Raw genomic sequence first — 20,133 nt, forward strand, 5'->3', positions numbered from 1 at the left:
GATCCTTTCCTTTGTCTCAATACAGAAGTTTTCATGGGCTGAGCTGCTGAGTTCAGCCTGGGAACTGAGGCCAACATCGGAGTCTCCTCGGCACACAAGTTTGAAAGAAGTCCTAGTGACTTCAAGCTCAGAACCATGGACGGCAGGGCTCCCTCTGGATGTGGAATTCTCTGTCCCTTTCTAGGGAGGGAACAAAGCCCACAAGCCCCGGTGAGTGAACTGCTGACCACCCCCGCAATTTAAAACATATCCTTTTGTCTCTTATCTTTGCAAAAATAACACGGCATAAAATTTATTCCTAGCAGCCAGCTACCTAGAGATACCACTTTCCTGTCTCTGCCCATCCATATTATGTCTCCCTGTTTTCTTCTGAAGCCCGCCAAAACCTGTTTTGTAAACTGCTTTCTCCTTACTCAATATACAGTGGGCTTTTTTTTTTTTTGAGATGGAGCCTCCCTCTGTTGCCCAGCTGGAGTGCAGTGGTATGATCCCAGCTGACTGCAACCTCCGCCTCCGGAGTTGAAGCAATTCTGCCCCCTCAGCTTCCCAAGCTTCCCAAGTAGCTGGGACTACAGGCACAGGCCACCTCGCCCAGCTAATTTTTGTATCTTTAGTACAGACAGGCTTTCACCATGTTGGCCAGGCTGGCGTTGAACTCCTGACTCAAGTGATCCACCTGCCTCGGCCTCCCAAAGTGCTGGGATTATAAGCGTGAGCCACCGCACCTGGCCTATAGTGAGCATTTTCTGTCAATCATAAATATTCTCCCATAAAATGACTTTAAATATGCGCAATAAATTCTACCAAAAGGCTGGTTGTGGTGGCCCATACCTACAATCCCAGCACTTCAGGAGACCGAGGCGCAAGGGTGGCTTCAGCCCAGGAGTTCAAGACCAGCCTGGGCAACACAGAGAGACCCCCATCTCCACACACACACACACGCACACACACACACACACACACACACACAAATTAGCCAAGGGTGGTGGTATGAATCTGTAATCCCAGCTACTCAGGAAGCTGAGGCAGGAGGATTGGTTGATTCCAGGAACTGGAGACTGTAGTGAGTCATGATCATGCCACTGTGCTGCATTCTGGGCAAAGAGTGAGACCCTGTCTAAAAAAAAAATTCTGGTCGGGCACGGTGGCTCATGCTTGTGATCCCAGCACTTTGGGAGGCTGAGGCGGGGGGATCATGAGGTCAGGAGTTTGAGACCAGCCTGGCCAACACAGTGAAACTCCGTCTCTACTAAAAATACAAAAAATAGCTGGGCGTGGTGGTGGGCGCCTGTAATCCCAGCTACTTGGGAGGCTAAGGTAGGAGAATCACTTGAACCCGGGAGGCAGAGGTTGCAGTGAGCCGAGATTGCACCACTGCACTCCAGCCCAGGTCACAGAGCTAGACTCTGTCTCAAAAAAAAAAAAAAAAAATTTTACTAAACGAATTTCCATGATTTAGAATCAGTCGCCTATTGTTAGTTATTTATGTAGCTTCCAATTTTTCTACCACAAATAGCCTTGCTAAACATCCCTGAAAATTAACATATGCATATATCCTGGATTGTTTTTCATTTGAATACATTTCTAGATGTGAATGAATGAGACCAAATGTAGGTAAGAAATGGAAAGGTTTGGGTGGGCCCGGGTGCGCTGACAGCAGCACCACAACAGCTCAGTGACAACACAGTGGCGGGGACCTCATCAGCGCCCAGTCCTTTCTTGATTTACCGCGTTGCTTCCTCCCTCTTCTCCCTAGTAATTATTATTCAGAGCTTCCCAGAATAAAGCCGGGGCCCTGATTTTACCTAGACAAACAGTGCCACAGGTTTCCCCGACGGAAAGACTGAACCCAGCAGAGAGAAGCAGGTGAGGGTGGGAGTTCCAGAAGGGAAGGGGCACAGGTGGGGCCTGGATCCAGATTATGGATGGATGCCCCTCCCAGGTAGCACCCAGGCCCAGCCCTGCCCCTCCCATGCATGGGAGTAGCAGGAGGTTGTGATAGTGGCCCTGACAACAGGTAGCCGGCCCTCTTTTATGCCATTGACCATGGAGTGCTGTAGTCTCTGTCTTCCTTCTTTCTCCTCACCCTCCCTTGCCCCACACCTTTGGTCCTCCTCCCTTCCCCCTTCACCAGGTCTAGGTGAGTGGGATGAGCCCAGCCTCCACAAAGGCCTCGGGCTGGGGAGCCGCTGCACACCGCAGGCATCTAGCTATAGGAGTGTCCAGGTTGCAGCTTGGGACCAGCCCTTGGAGGAAGAAGTCTAACTCAGTGCTCTTTACCTGCACACTGTAATGGGGTGACTGGTTTCTTTTGGTGGTGTTTTTCTTTTTGACGGAAGGGGTTCCGGATATCAGAAAGAACTTCTTTTTTTTTTCCCAGAGACAGAGTCTTACTCTGTCATCCAGGCTGGAGTACAGTGGCACAATCTCAGCTCACTGCAAATCCGACTTCCAGGTTCAAGCGATTCTTATGCCTTAGCCTCCTGAGTAGTTGGGACTACAGGTGTGCGCCATCATGCCTGGCTAATTTTTGTATTTTTTGTGGAGACAGGGTTCACCATGTTGGCCAGACTGGTCTCAAACTCCTGGCCTCAAGTGATCTGCCCGCCTTAGCCTCCAAAGTGCTGGGATTACAGGCGTGAGCCATTGCGCCAGGCCAGAAAGGAGTTCTTGGGACAAGACATCAAAACCAGCTGTTAGCCAGTTCCCCTATCCTTGCTTTCTGTTTCACTGGTTGTTCAGGGAGTGAAGAGACGAAGCTTTAAGTGCAAGTATGATGCAGGTCACTCACTCACCTGGCATTTCGTGATGTTTTTTCCTTATTCACTTTCCCTAAGTCTGATTCTCCTGTTTATATCCTTCACTGCTGTATAAACTTCTCCAATGCAAGGGACCAGCTCTTACATTTCTTATGTTGTTTCCCAGATAGATAGATGGATACCTATAGATATATATAATATAAATAATATATGATACATATTTGTATATATTGAATATATATATTTTAATATATGACATGCCCACTTGTATACTACTGCTTGGGCAAGATAGATAGCTAGGAGTAAAACAGCAGTTGTCCTACGTGGCAGTCAGCTGCTTCTCCTGCTCACTGCCACATGAATCATCACTAATGGGAATGTCCCCTGAGCACTACTGAGAACTGGGGGGATATATGGTTCGATACTTTACCTGGATTACTGCCCTTCACCTGGCTGAATGCCACCTCCTTAAGTCTCAGCTTAACTTTCACTTCCTCTGGGAAAGTAGTTCTGATTTTCCCCCACAAAACTAGAAAACATAAGTCCACAGGAATCCCACTGTTGAATGAACTAAGGAAAATGGGTGATTTTTAGTAGAGACGGGGTTTCACCATGTTAGCCAGGCTGGTCTCAAACTCTTGACCTCAGGTGATCTGCCCGCCTTGGCCTCCCAGAGTGCTGGGATTACAGGTATGAGCCACCGCGCCCGGCCTAGGAGACTTTTTGAAATGCAAAAAAACAAAAACACCATTACAACAGCTCTACCCTGTGTACATGCTTTAGAAAATAATGCTATTTACCTTAATTTTCACATTTTCAACAAAGAACAGGCACGATTTGCTAGTGAACAGGACCCCAATTTATTGTTTCCCTTATTACTATATTTCTCTACTGTTCTTATGATTCTACTTTAAGAAGACATTAATTTAATACTATGGAGTTGTAATTTATTATATTGGATACCTAAAAGGGGTAGAATCAGGTTGAACAAAGAATTTTCTTGGCATAATTAGTACAAATGTTTTGTTTATGAAGTGCAGCAATATCTCCTTTAGACCCAGGCAAGAGGGACCCTGCTGTGAACCCTGGCACCCCAACACATTTTATGCACCCCAATACCTATGTTGCTTTGTTACAGGCAAATGGTGCTTTCGTCTCTCAGGACCCCATGCCCTGTGCTGGCACAGCATGACCTAAAGCCCTAAACACCAACGCTTATGTGCAACACTGCTCACCAAGGGATATCTCTTGACCTATGCTCCCAACACACAAGGCACCTGCATACAAAGGTCATGAGAGTTTGTGGGTTGTATGCCACTGATGTCAAAGCAGATACTGTTCCAATTAGAGGAAGGATTCCAGAGGAGGAAGCACTTAAGAAAGAAAAAAACATAATTGCCTGCCAAATCCTTACACGTGGTTAGCATGAAAGCAATTAGCTCTTGCCTAATTGAAATATTGGTATGCTGAGCATTCATGTTCTTTTCACATTCCAATTCTGATTCCTGAGGTACTTAAATCACTTTGGTATTCACCACAGTTGCGTATAGCACCTGAGAAACATTTTCTAACACTGAATGATGCATGCTATTCTTACATTTGTATGTATGTAGGACTAGATGTAACAAGCATCTATACTGTCAGTAGAGCATAAATTATGTGCCGATTTCAATTATAATAACATAAGTGGGCCGGGCGCGGTGGCTCACGCCTGTAATCCCAGCACCTTGGAGGCCAAGGCGGGCAGATCATGAGGTCGGGAGTTGGACACCAGCCTGGCCAACATGGTGAAACCCCGTCTCTACTAAAAATACAAAAATTAGCCTGGCATGGTGGTGCATGCCTGTAATCCCAGATACTCAGGAGACTGAGGCAGGAGAATTGCCTGAACCCAGGAGGCGGAGGTTGCAGTGAGCCGAGATCGCGCCACTGCACTCCAGCCTGGGTGACAGCGTGAGACTCCGTCTTGGAAAATAAAATAACATAAGTGAAGGCCCAAAAAAATAATAATCATGCAATATGTATTTTATTTTATTACTCATCCCCTAATCACCAGCTTATCATCAGAGCATCCAGACACATTCAACCATAATCACACTCAATTATCTTGACATTTTGCCTTTTTTTTTTTTTGAGACAAGGTCTCGCTGTGTTGCCCAGGCTGGTCTCAAACTCTTGAGCCAAGCAATCCTTCTGCCTCAGCCTCTTGGGTAGCTGAGTTTATAGGTGCACACCATTGCACTAGCTCCATTTTTTTACCTTAGGAGAAATAGAGCTTTAAACCAATTTTAAAAGTTTAATGTTCTGTAATCCCCGCACTTTGGGAAGCTGAGGTGGGCAGATCACCTGAGGTTGCGAGTCTGACACCAGCCTGGTCAAAATGGTGAAACCCTGTCTCTACTAAAAAATTACAAAAATTAGCTCGGTGTGGTGGCCCATGCCTGTAATCCTGCTACTTGGGAGGCTGAGGCAGGAGAATTGCTTGAATTGGGGGGGTGGAGGTTGCAGTGAGCCAAGATCATGCCACTGCACTCCAGCTTGGGCATCATCAGAGCAAGTCTCCGTCCCCTCCAACCCCCCGCCAAAAAAAAAAGTTTAATGTTTTAGAAGGGCGCATTTGTCAAGCTAGGAAGATAGAGCATGTTTTCTCTGACAGTTTAATTCGATTTGCAACTTAAATACCTGGATATAGGATATTTGGGCCTTCTTTTGCATTCTTAGTCTGGGCCCTGCAAGTGTTAGGGGAAGGTCTGAACTACTCTAATGGTTTGATTTTATTTTTAAAATTTTTTGAAATGGAGTCTCACTCTGTCACCCAGACTGTAGTGCAGTGGTGTGATCTTGGCTCACTGCAACCTCCGCCTCCCAGGTTCAAGTGGTTCTCCTGCCTCAGCCTCCCAAGTAGCTGGGATTACAGATGTGCACCACCACACCTGGCTAGTTTTTGTATTTTTAGTAGAGACGGGGTTTCACCATGTTGGCCAGGCTGGTCTCGAACTTCTGGCCTGAAGTGATCCTCCCTCCTCAGCCTCCCAAGAGAGCTGGGATTACAGGTGTGAGCCACCGTGCCTAGCCATAGTTTGATTTTAAATACCAATAACCTTGATATTTTTGAAAGCCTACTTGTTTATTACTTTTCTCTCTGGTATATTGCAACTATTTTTTTAAGAACAACTCAGCAAAATAAAATTCCTGTTTATTGTTGGACAACATTGTTTCACGCATATATCAAACAGGCCAAAAAAACCCCCAGCAACTTTATAAACAAAAAAAGGGGAAAAAAAGGCCGGGCGCAGTGGCTCACGCCTGTAACCCCAGCACATTGGGAGGCTGAGGTGGGCAGATCATGAGGTCAGGAGTTTGAGACCAGCCTGGCCAACATGGTGAAACCCCGTCTCTACTAAAAATACAAAAATTAGCCAGGCGTGATGGCATACGCCTGTAATTCCAGCTACTCCGGAGGCTGAGGCAGGAGAATCGCTTGAACCCGGGAAGTGGAGGTTGCAGTGAGCCAAGATCGTGCCACTGCACTCCAGCCTGGGCAACAGAGCGAGACTCTGTCTCAAAAAAATAAAAGGAAAAAAAAGAAGCCTTTTATCTCTGGCCTTTTTGTTTTTGAGATGGAAACTCACTCTGTTGCCCGGCCTGGAGTGCAGTGGCACGATCTCGGCTCACTGCAATGTCCGCCTCCCGAGTAGCTGGGATTACAGGCGCCCGCCACTACGCCCAGCCAATTTTTTGTATTTTTAGTAGAGACGGGGTTTCGCCATGTTGGCCAGGCTGGTCTCGAACTCCCGACCTCATGATCTGCCTGCCTCAGCCTCCCAGAAAAAAAAAAAGGCCTGAGATTACAGGTGTGAGCCACTGCGCCTGGCCTGTTTTTTAGTTAGTTTTTTTTTTTTTTTCCGAGACAGAGTTTCACTCTTGCCCAAGCTGCAGTGCGATGGCGGATCCTGGCTCACCACAACCTCCGACTCCCGGGTTCAAGCGATTCTCCTGCCTCAGCCTCTCCAGTAGCTGGGATTACAGGCATGAGCCACCACGCCCGGCTGATTTTTTGTATTTTTAGTAGTGATAGGGTTTCTCCATGTTGGTCAGGCTGGTCTTGAACTCCCAACCTCAGATGATCTGCCCGCCTCGGCCTCTCAAAGTGCTGGGATTACAGGCGTGAGCCGCCATGCCAGCCGGCCTTTTTAACCAAATCATATAAACCAACTATTTATAGTACAGCTAAGTACATACACAAAAAAGTTACTGCAATGGTGGGAATAAGATTGTTTTTCAGGGCTGGGCGTGGTGGGTCACACCTGTAATCCCAGCACTTTGGGAGGCTGAGGTGGGCGGATCACGAGGTCAGGAGATCGAGACCATCCTCGCTAACACGGTGAAACCCCGTCTCTACTAAAAATACAAAAAATTAGCCGGGTGTAGTGGCGGGCGCCTGTAGTCCCAGCTACTGGGGAGGCTGAGGCAGGATAATGGCTTGAACCCGGGAGGCAGAGCTTGCAGTGAGCCGAGATCGCGCCACTGCACTCCCGCCTGGGAGAAAGAGCGAGACTAACTCTCAAAAAACAAAACAAAACAAAACAAAAAAACTTGTAAGAAAAGCAAAAACGACAACAGAAAAACAATCTTTTTTTTTTTTTTTTTTTTTGAGACAGAGTCTTGCTCTGTTGCCAGGCCGGAGTGCAGTGGCGCGATCTCGGCTCACTGCAAGCTCCGCCTCCCGGGTTCACGCCATTCTCCTGCCTCAGCCTGCCGAGTAGCTGGGACTACAGGCGCCCGCCACCGCGCCCAGCTAATTTTTTGTATTTTTAGTATAGATGGGGTTTCACCGTGTTAGCCAGGATGGTCTCCATCTCCTGACCTCGTGATCCGCCCGCCTCGGCCTCCCAAAGTGCTGGGATTACAGGCGTGAGCCACCGCGCCTGGCCCTTTTTTACAAGTTTTTTTTTTTGTCTCCTTTGAGATTATAATGAACATGGTCACACCACAAGTAAAGTCAGAAGTAGGACGGAGAACGGTCCGAAGGCTGGTTTGGTCATCCGAGATCATTAAAGGTGGCTGACCCTAACAATATGTACAAAAATATAAAATGTAAATTAAAAATACAAGCAAATTTCTTTTTTTAAAGTACTTTTAAGAAAAAAAGCAGGCCGGGCGCGGTGGCTCACGCCTGTAATCCCAGCACTTTGGGAGGCCGAGGTGGGTGGGTCACGAGGTCAGGAGATCGAGACCATACTGGCTAACACTGTGAAACCCCATTTCTGCTAAAAATACAAAAAATCAGCCGGGTGTTGTGGCGGGCGCCTGTAGTCCCAGCTACTCGGGAGGCTGAGGCAGGAGAATGGCATGAACCCGGGAGGAGGAACTTGCAGTGAGCCGAGATCGCACCACTGCACTCCAGCCTGGGTGACAGAGCAAGACTCTGCCTCAAAAAAAAGAAAAAAGAAAAAAAGAAAAAAAGCAGGGCCTTGGAAGTTTTGGTTCTTTTTTCCTCCCCTGTTGCAAATTCTTACGGTTTAGGGTGGGTGGTGGAGAGTGTGTGTCATCTGTGGGTGGCACTGCCCATGGTGGGGGGGCGGGCCTCAATACTGGAAGGTGACTACGTTTAGATTCTGAGACAGGAAATGGAGGGTGAACGGGTCATGGCGGCCTTTTTTTTTAGTTTAACTTTTCCTTTTTTGCTGTCTAGTCATCCTTGTCGGTCTTCTGCTTCTTGGTATCGACATCATCATCCTCATCATCTTCAGCTGCCCGCTTGCCTGTAGCAGACTCAGCTTCCTCGTCTTCATCTCCATCCTCTTCCTCACCATCACCTTCTTTTTCCTCCTCCTCTTCCTCCCCACTTTCTTCCCCTTCTTCATCTACCTCATTGTCAGCCTCCTGCTCCCCATTTTCCTCATTAGCATTCCCGTTAGCAGGGGCGTCTCTTCCATTTTCCGCCGCTTTCACAACTTCCTTCTTCTCCTTTAAGTCCTTGGCAATGATTTCAGAGCTGGTGTCTACAGCTGCATCTGACATGGTGGGGCACGCCGGTGATCTGATGCAGGGGATTAAAAAGAAAACGAGAGTTCACGGACTCCGGCGATAAAGCTGCCAGAGTCTGCGGCGGAGGCAGCCGCGGCCAGCAAGGAGCTGGACAAGGAACAATGCAAAGATGGCTTTTCAGAGCAGCCAGTCGGGATCTTGAAACTATTAAGGCCTAAAATCATTAGCACTGTTTTCTCCCTCTAAGACATATGTGGCTTTTCACTTTATTTTCAACTGAATGCTTTTGCTGTTTTGGGTTTAGCAAGCTTTTGGTCTTAAAAATATCCAACAATGCAGTTAAGAGGCCAAATGACTTTATGCATGAAACATTGTTAAGATGAGGAATTTTCCCATAGAAAGGTGACCAGATTTGAGGAAATTATTTAGTCAGTATAAACATTTCTCTGGATGTAAACAGTACAGATTTTACTTTCAGGCTTTCCTAATAAAGTTTCTAACAGACCTGGAAAGGAGAAGGAAGAGTAACATCTGTTGCAAAACCCCAGTTACGTGTAGGACAAATAAGAATCTGGGAGAGAGGTGACTTGCTCAAGTGACACACCGATTTGGGATATATTAGGGAGAACCATTAATTCTTGTCCATAAGGCTTGATTTAGAATTGTTTTTTATTTTAATGGAAGTTCTGTAGAAAGAAAGGAATACTTGGAAAAATTGAGCCACTTGTAAATACTTGGAAGATGAGAAAAGAGAATGGTTTAAAATCTTCTTACCATATCCCTATTCTCCTCCTCTTCCTCCTCATCATCAGAATCACAATCAGTCAGTCAAGGTTGGCACTTTATTAGTGTGAACAAGGTCAGTATGAAAACACAAAGTATAGGGAAGTTGTGACACCCAATGTGTACAATTTCTAAGTCACACCTCTCTGTTTCACATTTATTTATTTATTTCTCAGTTTCACTTTAATGTGGTTATAGGACCACCAGGTTCGATTGCCTGTTGCATGGTAACAAACCAATGCACCAGAACAGTGGAGATTGCAGCAGAGAAAGAGTTGAATAACTGTAGGGCAGCCGAACGAGAAGACAAGACGAGAGGAAACTTCAAATCTGCCTCCCTGAGAGGTTATGGGGATTTTAAGGGGTCTGGACAGGTGATGGGCTAAAGTATGGGGATTGCTGACTGGTTGAGAAGTGGGGAGTGAAGTCATGGGACCAGGAGATGCTGAGTCGTTTTCTTGGTAGGGGTTTTCAGACGGTTGGCATCAGCCATTCTGCTGGAATTCAGGATCTGAAAAACACCTTAAGCAATTCTTGGGTAAAAAGGTCCAGTGTCAGATTCTATCTATGGGAGCAATGGGGGAGCAGGTGGTCAGTGTGCTGCATGACCCTCGATTAGTTAGCAGCTGCAGGGAAATGAGTCAGAGCACACCAGTGCATGCTGGTTGATGCCTGACTACGATACAAGCCTAAAGCCTGGCTTGTAATTCTCATTAACCCTGTGAGGGTGGGTTTTCCCTTGGGCTTTTGCCCCATTCTAAGCAACACTTCTATGGATATTTTTGACTACATGTTTTTTGTAGTGCACACTGGAAAATATTCTGTGTGCTCAAATTAATTTTTTTCCAAGACTGTTTCTCATTTTAATATCCCAGAGCTTCTCTTGCATTTTAGGCTGCAATGGGTGAAGAAAGTTATATCTTCATTCCTTTGTCAAAAATTTATTGAGTGCCTGGGCACTCAAGTGCTGTAATCCCAGCACTTTGGGAGGCCGAAGCAGGAGGATAGCTTGAACCCAGGAGTTCAAGACCAGCCTGGACAGGAGGATCACTTGAGCCCAGGAACTGGAGGCTGCAGTGAGCCATGATTGCACCACTGCACTCCAGCATGGGCAACGCAGCAATACCCTGTCTCAAAAACAAAAAAAAACATTTATTGAGTGCTTACTCAATGGTAGTTAGGCACTGGCCTGGGCACTGGAAAACAGAGAAATATAACATGTCCCCATCTTTCTCAGCATAAAGCTTATCAGACTGTGTCCATTGTGTTTATTTAAGAATATATTTCCAATACTAGTATTTCTGTTTATAGCTATCCATCTTACCTCACCCCCTTCCCCCAGATAAAAAATAAGCAATGTTCAATTTTAAGACACTATCAAGGCCGGGCACGGTGGCTCACACCTGTAATCCCAGCACTTTGGGAGGCCAAGGTGGGCAGATCACCTGAGGTCAAGAGTTCGAGACCAGCCTGGCCAACATGGTGAAACCCCATCTCTACTAAAAATACAAAAATTAGCCGGGTGTGGTGGCAGGCTCCTGTAATCCCAGCTAGTCGGGAGGCTGAGACAGGAGAATCGCTTGAACCCGGGAGATGGAGGTTGCAGGGAGCTGAGATTATGCCATTGCACTCTAGCCTGGGCGACCAAGAGTGAAACTCTGTCTCACACACACACACACAAAAAGACACTATCAAGTTACAGAAATCAAGGCAGTGTGGTATTGGAGAAGACTTAGACATATAGATCAATGGAACAGAATGGGACCCACACATAGATCCTCACAAATATGGCCAATTGATTGTTTTAAATTGCGGTAAAATACATGTAACATAAATTTACCATCGTAACCATTTTTAAGCATACAGTTCAGTATGGTTTAATATATTCATATTGTTGTGCAACTAATTTCCAGAACTTTTTCGTCTTGCAAAACAAACTCTATTTCCGTTAAACAACAACTGCCCCTTTCTCCTTTCCCCAGCTCCTGGCAACCCGCATTCTACTTTCTCTTTCTATAAGCTTGACTATGTTAGGTACCTCATATAAGTAATCATATAGTATTTGTGACTGGCTTATTTCACTTAATGTAATGTCCTCAAGGTTCATCCATTTGTCAGAAATTCTTTCCTTTTTAACACTGAATAATATTCTCTCGTTTGTGTATACAACATCTTGTTTATCCATTCATTCATACATGGACACTTGGGTTCCTTCTACCTTTTGGCTATTGTGAATAATGCTGCTATGAACATGGGTATACAAATATCTGTTCGATTCCCTGCTTTCAATTCTTTTGGGTATTGTTGTACTGTGAAATATATATTTGGTCTTTGTTCCGATTTCCTGGCATACAACTCCTAAGATCCTTGGAATCTCCAAAGTGATGTCTTTTTGTGTGCTAATGAGTTGCCAGATGGCTGGCAGCTCCTAGGTAGCTTCAGGATGGGGGCTGGTCACCAGAAATGATTAGAAGGTTGGGACTTTTGGCCCTAGCCCCATCCTTTAGAGAGGAAAAAGGGGCTCAAGGTTAAGTTGATCACCAGCGGTCAATGGTTTAATCAATTATGCCTACCTAACAAAGCTTCTATAAAAACTGCAAATGACAGGGTGTGGGAAGTTTCTGAATAGTTGAACTCATGAAAGTTCCTGGAGGGTGGCATGCCTGGGAGGGTATAAAAGCTCCACGTCTATTTTCATCTCTTACCCTAGGCATCTTTTCATCAATACCCTTTGTAATATTCTTTATAATAAACTGGTAAATGTAAGTTAAAAGTTAAGTGTCTTCCTGAGTTCTGTGAGCCACTCTAGCAAATTAATCGGACCAGAGGTGGGGATCCCCCATTTATAGCCAGCCAGTAAGAAGTGCAGGTAAAGTAACCTGGGGCTTGCAATTGGCATAGGAAGTGGGGGGCAGTCTTGTGGACTGAGCACTCAACCTGTGGGATCTGATGCTCTCTCCAAGTAGATAGTGTCAGAATTGAATTGAATTAGAGGACACCCAGTTGGTGTCCATGCTGCAGAGCTGGTTACTTACTTGGTGTGTGGGGAGAACCCCATACACATCTGGTGTCTGAAGTACTCTGTGTTGGTGAGTATAGCAGGATAAATCAAGTTTGGTTATTATTAGTAGTATATGTTATTTAGCATACATTATTATTAATATACACCCAGAAGTAGAATTGCTGGATCATAGTGTAATTCTCTCTTTAATTTTTTGAGGCGCCGCCATACTGTTTACCTTAGTGGCTACACCATTTTACATTCTCATGACAACAGTGCTCAAGAGTTTCAGTTTCTCCATATTCTCAGCAGTGTTACCAAAAAGGGGTCCTGACCCAGAGCCCAAGAGAGGGTTCTTGGACCTCTCCCAAGAAAGAATTCACACAAGTCCATAGAGTAAAGTGAAAGCAAGTTTATTAAGAAAGTAAAGGAATAGGCCGGGCACGGTGGCTCATGCCTGTCATCCCAGCACTTTGGGAGGCCGAGGCGGGTGGATCATGAGGTCAGGAGTTCGAGACCAGCCTGGCCAACATGGTGAAACCCTGTCTCTCATAAAAATACAAAAATTAGCTGGGCATAGTGGCGCACGTCTGTAGTCCCAGCTGCTTGGGAGGCTGAAGCAGGAGAATTACTTGAACCCAGGAGGCAGAGGTTGCAGTGAGCCAAGATCGCGCCACTGTACTCCAGCACTCCAGCCTAGGTGACAGAGCAAGACTCAGTCTCAAAAAAGGAAAACAAAAGTAAGGGAATAAAGAGTGGCTACTCCATAGGCAGAGCAGCGGCATGGGCTGCTTGACTGGAGTATACTTATAGTTATTTCTTGATGATATGCTAAACAAGGGGTGGATTATTCATGAGTTTTCTGGGAAAGGGGTGGGCAGTTCCCAGAAATGAGAGTTCCTCCCCTTTTTAGACCATATAGAGTAACTTCCTGACATTGCTATGGCATTTGTAAATGGTCATGGTGCTGGTGGGAGTGTCTCTTAGCATGCTAATGCATTATAATTAGTGTAAAATGAGCAGTGAGGACCACCAGAGGTCAGTGTCATCACCATCTTGGTTTTGGTGGGTTTTGGCCGGCTTCTTTACTGCAACTTGTTTTATCAGCAAGGTCTTTGTGACTTGTATCTTGTGCTGACCTTGTATCTCATCCTGTGACTCAGAATGCCTAACCTCCTGGGAATGCAGCCCAGCAGGTCTCAGCCTTATTTTACCCAGCTCCTATTCAAGACGGAGTTGCTCTGGCTCAAATGCCTCTGACACCAAACACTCATTATTTTCTGTTTTTTGTTTTGTTTTACAGTAGTCATTCTGATGGGTATGAGGTGATGGCCAATTGATTTTTGACAGAGGTGCAAAAGTAATTCAAAGGAGAAAGGACAGTCTTTCCAAAACCAGTGTTGGGATAATTAGTCATCCTGCAAAAAAAATGAACCTTGACCTAAATTTCACCTTATACACAGACTAACTAAAAATTGATTTTACACATAAATGTAAAAATTCAAAGCATAATATTTAAAAAAGAAAACAGAAGAAAATTTTCATGAACTGAAGTTAGACAAAAAGTTCTTAGATATGATGTCAAAAGCCAGATCCACTAAAAAACATGACAAATTGGATTCATAAAATTTAAAACCCATGCTCTGCAAAATACACTGTGAAGAGAATAAAAATACACACCACAGACTTGGAGAAAATGTTGAGAAATCACTTATCTGACAAAGACTAGTATTCAGAGTATATAAAGACCTCTCAAAACTCAACAGAAGGAAAATAGAGTTTAAGTAAAAAATGGGTAAAAGACTTGAGCAGATACTTCATCAAAGAAGTTATATCGATGGAAAATAAGCACAAGAAAATATTTTCAACATCATTAGCTATCAGGAAGTGCAAATTAAAACCATAGTGAGGCTGGGGACAGTGGCTCATGCCTGTAATGCCAGCATTTTGGGAAGCTGAGGCAGGAGGATTGCTTGAGCTCAGGAGTTCCAGACCAGCCTGGCCAACATAGTGAGACCCTGTCTCTACTAAAAATCAAAAATAGCTGGGCATGTCTCTACTAAAAATAAAAAATAGGTGGCATACCGCTGTAGTCCCAGCTACTTGGGAGGCTGAAGTGAGAGGATTACTTGAGCCCTGGAGATTGAAGTTGTAGTGAGCTATGATAGCACCACTGCACCCCTGCCTGGGTGACAGAGTGAGACCTTGCCTCCCAAAAAACAAACCAAAAAAACCATAGTGAGACACCACACCATCAGCTAAAATAGAAAAACTGACCTGACCAAGTGATGTGGAGAATGTGGAGTAACTAGAACTTGCACACATTTCTGGTGGGAATGGAGAATGATGCAGTCACTCTGGAAGAACACTTGGCAGCCTTTTATAAAGTTAAACATATACTTACTATATGACCCACCAGTCCCACTCCTAGGTATTTACCTTAGCAAATGAAAAGTTATGGCCGGGTGCGGAGGCTCATGCCTGTAATCCCAGCACTTTGGGAGGCCGAGGCAGGTGGATCACAAGGTCAGGAGATCGAGACCATCCTGGCGAACACGGTGAAACCCCCTCTCTACTAAAAATACAAAAAATTAGCCGGGTGTGGTGGCGGGCGCCTGTAGTCCCAGCTACTTGGGAGGCTGAGGCAGGAGAATGGTATGAACCCAAGAGGTGGAGCTTGCAGTGAGCCGAGATTGCGCCACTGCACTCCAGCCTGGGCGACAGAGCTAGACTCTGTCTCAAAAAAATAAATAAATAAACATAAAATTTAAAAAAAGAAAAGTTATATCACATGAAAACTTGTATAGCGGTGTTTCATAAAGCTTTGTTTGTAATACCCCCAAACTGGAAACACTGAAAACTTCTCCCACTGGTAAATGAGTAAGTAATCTTTGGTACATCCATACAGTGAATGGAAGACTACCCGGCAAAAAAAGGGACCCAGCAACTTGATTGATCTCAAAGGTAACATTCTGAGTGAAAGAAGCCCATCTCAAAGGTTTACATATTGTATTATTTCATTTATGACAACCTCAAAAAGATGCAACTATAAATGTTAGGGAACAAATCGGTGGTTGCCAGGAGTTAGTGGGAGAATGTGGCCTTAAGGGAGCAGCACGAGGGAGTTTCTTAGGGTGATAGAGCTCTTTTGTATCTGCATTGAAGCAGTGGCTATATGAATCTGTGTTTTTTAAAACTTCAGGAACTGGCCAGTCATGGTGGCTTATGCCTGTAATCCCAGGACTTTGGGAGGCCGAGGCTGGAGGATCACTTGAGCCAAGGAGTTTAAGACCAGCGTGGGCAACATGGCAAAACCCCATCTCTACAAAAAATAGAAAAATTAGCCCGGTGTGATGGTGCATGCTTGTAATCGCAGCTACTTCGGAGCCTGAGGTGGGAGGATCGCTGGAGCCCAGGAGGTGGAGGCTGCAGTGAGCTGTGATCATGCCAGTGTACTTCAGCCTGGGTGACAGTGAGACCCTGTTTCAAAATAATAATAATAATAATAATGATAATAATAAACTGATAGAACTGTACACAAGAAAAGTCAATTTTACTGTAGGCTAACTTAAAAATAAAATTAAAATATATAAAATAATGTTTACATGAATACAATAAAAATTTAACATAAATAACATAGTTATGCAAAAAATAACTTCACAAAAGAATTTCCAAAAGAAAAAAGTTATAGTGAGAAGAATGACATTGTTTTACAATCTTGCAAAGAATTTTTTCTGCCTTAACAGAAGACACTGGATTCAATTGTATATATGTAATTCTATGTATCTTACAGGCTCAGCAAAGCTCTACTGTACACTCATGAGACAATGAAAGTAAATTAGACAAGTCATTCCCAGTATTTTTTTTTTTTTTTTTTTTTTTGAGATGGAGATTCACTCTTGCCCAGGCTGGAGCGCACTCATGTGATCTCAGCTCACTGCAACTTCCACCTCCCAGGTTCAAGCAATTCTCCTGCCTCAGCCTCCCAAATAGCTGGGATTATAGGTGTTTGCCACCACACCTGGCTAATTTTTGTATTTTTAGTAGAGACAGGGTTTCACCAAGTTGGTCAGGGATCCTGACCTCCGGTGATCCGCCTGCCTCGGCCTCCCAAAGTGCTGGGATTACAGGTGTGAGCCACTGCGCTCGGCCCCAGTATTGTTTTGAGAATACTTTTGACCTCATAGACCGTTCTCCTAAAAAAAGATTTGGGGATTCTCCAGGGTTCCCTATGCCACACTTTGAGAACCACTGGCCTATGTTATAACTTTGCACTAAAGGAAGTACTTTTCTTCTTATGATTGGTTTTAGGGAAAATATTACTTTATCCCTCATAGAAAAAAAGCATTTAACATATTTATTGATTGAATTATGATATATAGGCATAATTTTAAAAGTCAAATTCAGATGTTTCTTTCTTTTTTTTTTTTTTTGAGACAGAGTTTGCCCAGGCTGGGGTGCAATGGCGCGATCTTGGTCACTGCAACCTCCACCTCCCGGGTTCAAGCCATTCTCCTGCCTCAGCCTCCCAAGTAGCTGGGATTACAGGTGTGTGCCACCATGCCCCACGCCCGGCTAATTTTTGTATTTTTAGTAGAGACGATGTTTCACCACGTTGGCTAGGCTAGATATACAGATGATTCTTATACTTAAATGGTCACTTTGTTTATGATTTCCAGCAATAACCAGCCCTAGGAACCTTAAAAAACCTTCCTTAAAGTTTTTTTTTCAGGCTGGGCGCAGCGGCTCACGTCTGTAATCCCAGCGCTTTGGGAGGCTGAGGTGGGAGGATCTCCTTAGGTCAGGAGTTTGAGACCAGCCTGGCCAACATAATGAAACCTCGTCTCTACTAAAAATACAAAAATTAGCCAGGCGTGGTGGTGCACATCTGTAGTCCCAGTTACTCGGGAGGCTGAGGCAGGAGAATTGCTTGAATCTGGGAGGCAGAGGCTGTAGTGAGCCAAGATTGCACCACTGCACTCCAGCTTGGGCAACAGAGAGAGTCTCTGTCTCAAAAAAAAAAAAAAAAAAAAGTTTTTTTTCAATTATAGGAGAGTAGATGTTTTCACCATATGAGAGTAATGACTTACAAATTATTTACTGTCAAAACTTTAACATAGCCATTTCTTTTTTTTTTCCACCCCGAGACGGAATCTTGCTCTGTTGCCCAGGCTGGAGGGCTGTGGCCTGATCTTGGCTCACTGCAACCTCTGCCTCCCTGGTTCAAGCAGTTCTCCTGCCTCAGCCTCCTGAGTAGCTGGGATTACAGGCACACACCACCATGCCCAGCTAATTTTTGTATTTTTAGTAAAGACGGGGTTTCACCAGGTTGGCCAGGCTGGTCTTGAACTCCTGATCTCATGACCCCTGACCTCATGATCTGCCTGCCTCAGCCTCCCAAAGTGCTGGGATTACAGGCATGAGCCACCACACCTGGCTGCCATTTCTTTTTTAAAGTGAATAATGGGATTTCTTGTAAGGAGTGGCCTATCATGGGTGAAAAGATGCTTGTATACCCCATTTCAGGTTATACTGCAGTGTTTGTTTTGTTTTGTTTTGTTTTGTTTGAGACAGAGTTTTGCTCTTGTTGCCCAGACTGGAGTGCAATGGTGCGATCTCAGCTCACTGCAATCTCTGCCTCCCAGGTTCAAGTGATTCTCCTGTCTCAGCCTCCCGAGTAGCTGAGATGACAGGCATGCATCACCATGCCTGGCTAATTTTTTGTATTTTTAGTAGAGATGGGGTTTCTCCATGTTGATCAGGCTGGTCTCGAACTCCTGACCTCGGGTGATCCCCCCGCCTCGGCCTTCCAAGGTGCTGGGATTACAGGCGTGAGCCATTGCACCCGGCTCATACTGCACTATTACGTGAGCAGTACTATTCTTCTTGGAAGCCATTTGCTGTCTATAAGTCAGAAAGTTTTACTTCCTAAGAAACTTCATGAAATCTATAAGCAGCTTCTTTGAAGATGGCCTTTTGTAATCTGCGTATGACCCCTGATTCTGAAACTGACTAGGACTGATTGCAGCATCAGGAAGGAGGAATTTCCTGCCTCTGTGAGGGTTGGGCAATGCAGAGGTTGGGGCAGGTGCCACCACCCTGGGGCTTAGACTCAGTTAGTTTGCCTGGGACCCAGCTCTGTGAGCTTAACCAATATCTCAGAGTAAAGGCTATTAAATAGGACAATCTGATCTGGTCTAAACTAATTTTGGCCTGGTACAATGGCTCACGCCTGTAATCCCAGCACTTTGGGAGGTCAAGGTCAGAGGATTGCTTAAGCCCAGGAGTTTGAGACCAGCCTGGGCAACGTGGCAAAACCTCATCTCTACTAAAAATAAAAAATTAGCGGGATGTGGTGGCACACACCTATAGTCCCAGCTATTCAGGAGGCTAAGGTAGGAGGATCACGTCAGCCCGGGAAGTTGAGGCTACAGTGAACCAAGATGGTGCCACTGCACCCCAGCCTGGGAGACAGAGGAAGACCCTGTCTCAAACAAACAACACAAGAAAATCCCATTATATTTGGAGTTGGCTGTGTTTCCCTCAGTAGGCAGGTTCATTATTGAGAGTTGGAGGCTTACCATCTAGCTAACATTTGTGGATGGTTAGACTGCTTTTCCCTGCCAGTCTCTTGGAAGCAGTCAAGGCAACCAGGCCTTTAGTGGAAAAAAGGAGAAGAGACAGGAATACCAGAGGCAGTCCCTTAACCTTGGATTTCTCAGCCTCCATAACTGGAAGAAATACATTCATTTTATTTATAAATTACCTGGTTTCAGGTATTCTGATATAAGTAACAGAAAATGAACCAATATAGTACCTATGGTCCAAGATCTTTAAAGGGAGCTCCTAGGTCCAATATCTGGAAGAAGTGTTACAACTAAACAACAAAAAGATTAAAATATGGGTAAAGGACTTAGACATTTCTCTAAAGATATACAAATAGTCAACAAGCACATGAAAAGATATTTAGCATCCTTACTTATTAGGGAAATGCAAATCAAGACCACAGTGAGGTACCACATCATACCTACAAGGATAACTATAATTTTTTTTTTGAGATGGAGTCTCACTCTGTCGCCTAGGCTTGAGTGCAGTGGCGTGATCGCAGCTCACTTTAAAAAGAAGGAAATTTTGGCACATGGATGAACCTTGAAAACATTATAGTAAGTTAAATAACTCAGTCATAAAAGGAAAAATACTATATGATTCGACTTATAGGAGGTACCTAGAGTACTCACAACTGGGCAGACAGAAAGTAGAATGGTGGTTATCAGGGATTTGGGGGACAGGGAGTGGAAAGTCTATAATGGACTTGGAGTTTCAGTTTGGGAAGGTGAAAAAGTTCTGGAGATGGACAGTGGTGACGGTTGTCCCAAAATGAGAATGTACTTAAATATTACAGAACCGTGTACACTTGGAAATGATTAAAATGGGCCAGGCGCGGTGGCTCACGCTTGTAATCCCAGCACTTTGGGAGGCCCAGGTGGGTGGAACGCTTTGGGAGGCCCAGGTGGGTGGATCACCTGAGGTCAGAAGTTCGAGACCAGCCTGGCCAACATGGTAAAACCCCATCTCTACTAAAAATACAAAAATTAGCCA

General features: G+C 44.8%; 2 protein-coding genes across 10 annotated transcripts in view; one reads left to right on the forward strand and one right to left on the reverse strand.

Annotated features, from left to right (window-relative positions):
• The window catches only part of LOC104007940 (major facilitator superfamily domain-containing 14C), a 142,203-nt gene that overhangs the window by 96,300 nt on the left and 25,770 nt on the right, over positions 1-20,133 (forward strand). For 5 of the 9 annotated variants that reach the window (XR_010148905.1, XR_010148904.1, XR_010148912.1 and 2 more), the window contains 2 exons: positions 26-210; positions 15,737-19,697. The gene's annotated coding sequence lies outside the window, so the exon portion shown is untranslated. The remainder of the gene's footprint in view (positions 1-25; positions 211-15,736; positions 19,698-20,133) is intronic. The other 4 variants (XR_010148909.1, XR_010148916.1, XR_010148917.1 and 1 more) reach the window with 2 other exon arrangements.
• LOC129135966 (prothymosin alpha-like) lies at positions 8,343-8,884 on the reverse strand. The gene has a single exon (XM_054658316.2). It carries the CDS (start codon positions 8,781-8,783, stop codon positions 8,451-8,453), a length of 333 nt encoding a protein of 110 aa, XP_054514291.1. The 5' UTR covers positions 8,784-8,884; the 3' UTR covers positions 8,343-8,450.

The sequence above is a fragment of the Pan troglodytes genome, chromosome 11, assembly GCF_028858775.2.
Source record: "Pan troglodytes isolate AG18354 chromosome 11, NHGRI_mPanTro3-v2.0_pri, whole genome shotgun sequence".
Classification (NCBI taxonomy): Eukaryota; Metazoa; Chordata; class Mammalia; order Primates; family Hominidae; genus Pan; species Pan troglodytes.

Excerpts from the sequence above, each read along its gene's own strand:
- LOC129135966 (XM_054658316.2), bottom strand. The coding sequence starts at position 8,783 with ATGTCAGATGCAGCTGTAGACACCAGCTCTGAAATCATTGCCAAGGAC.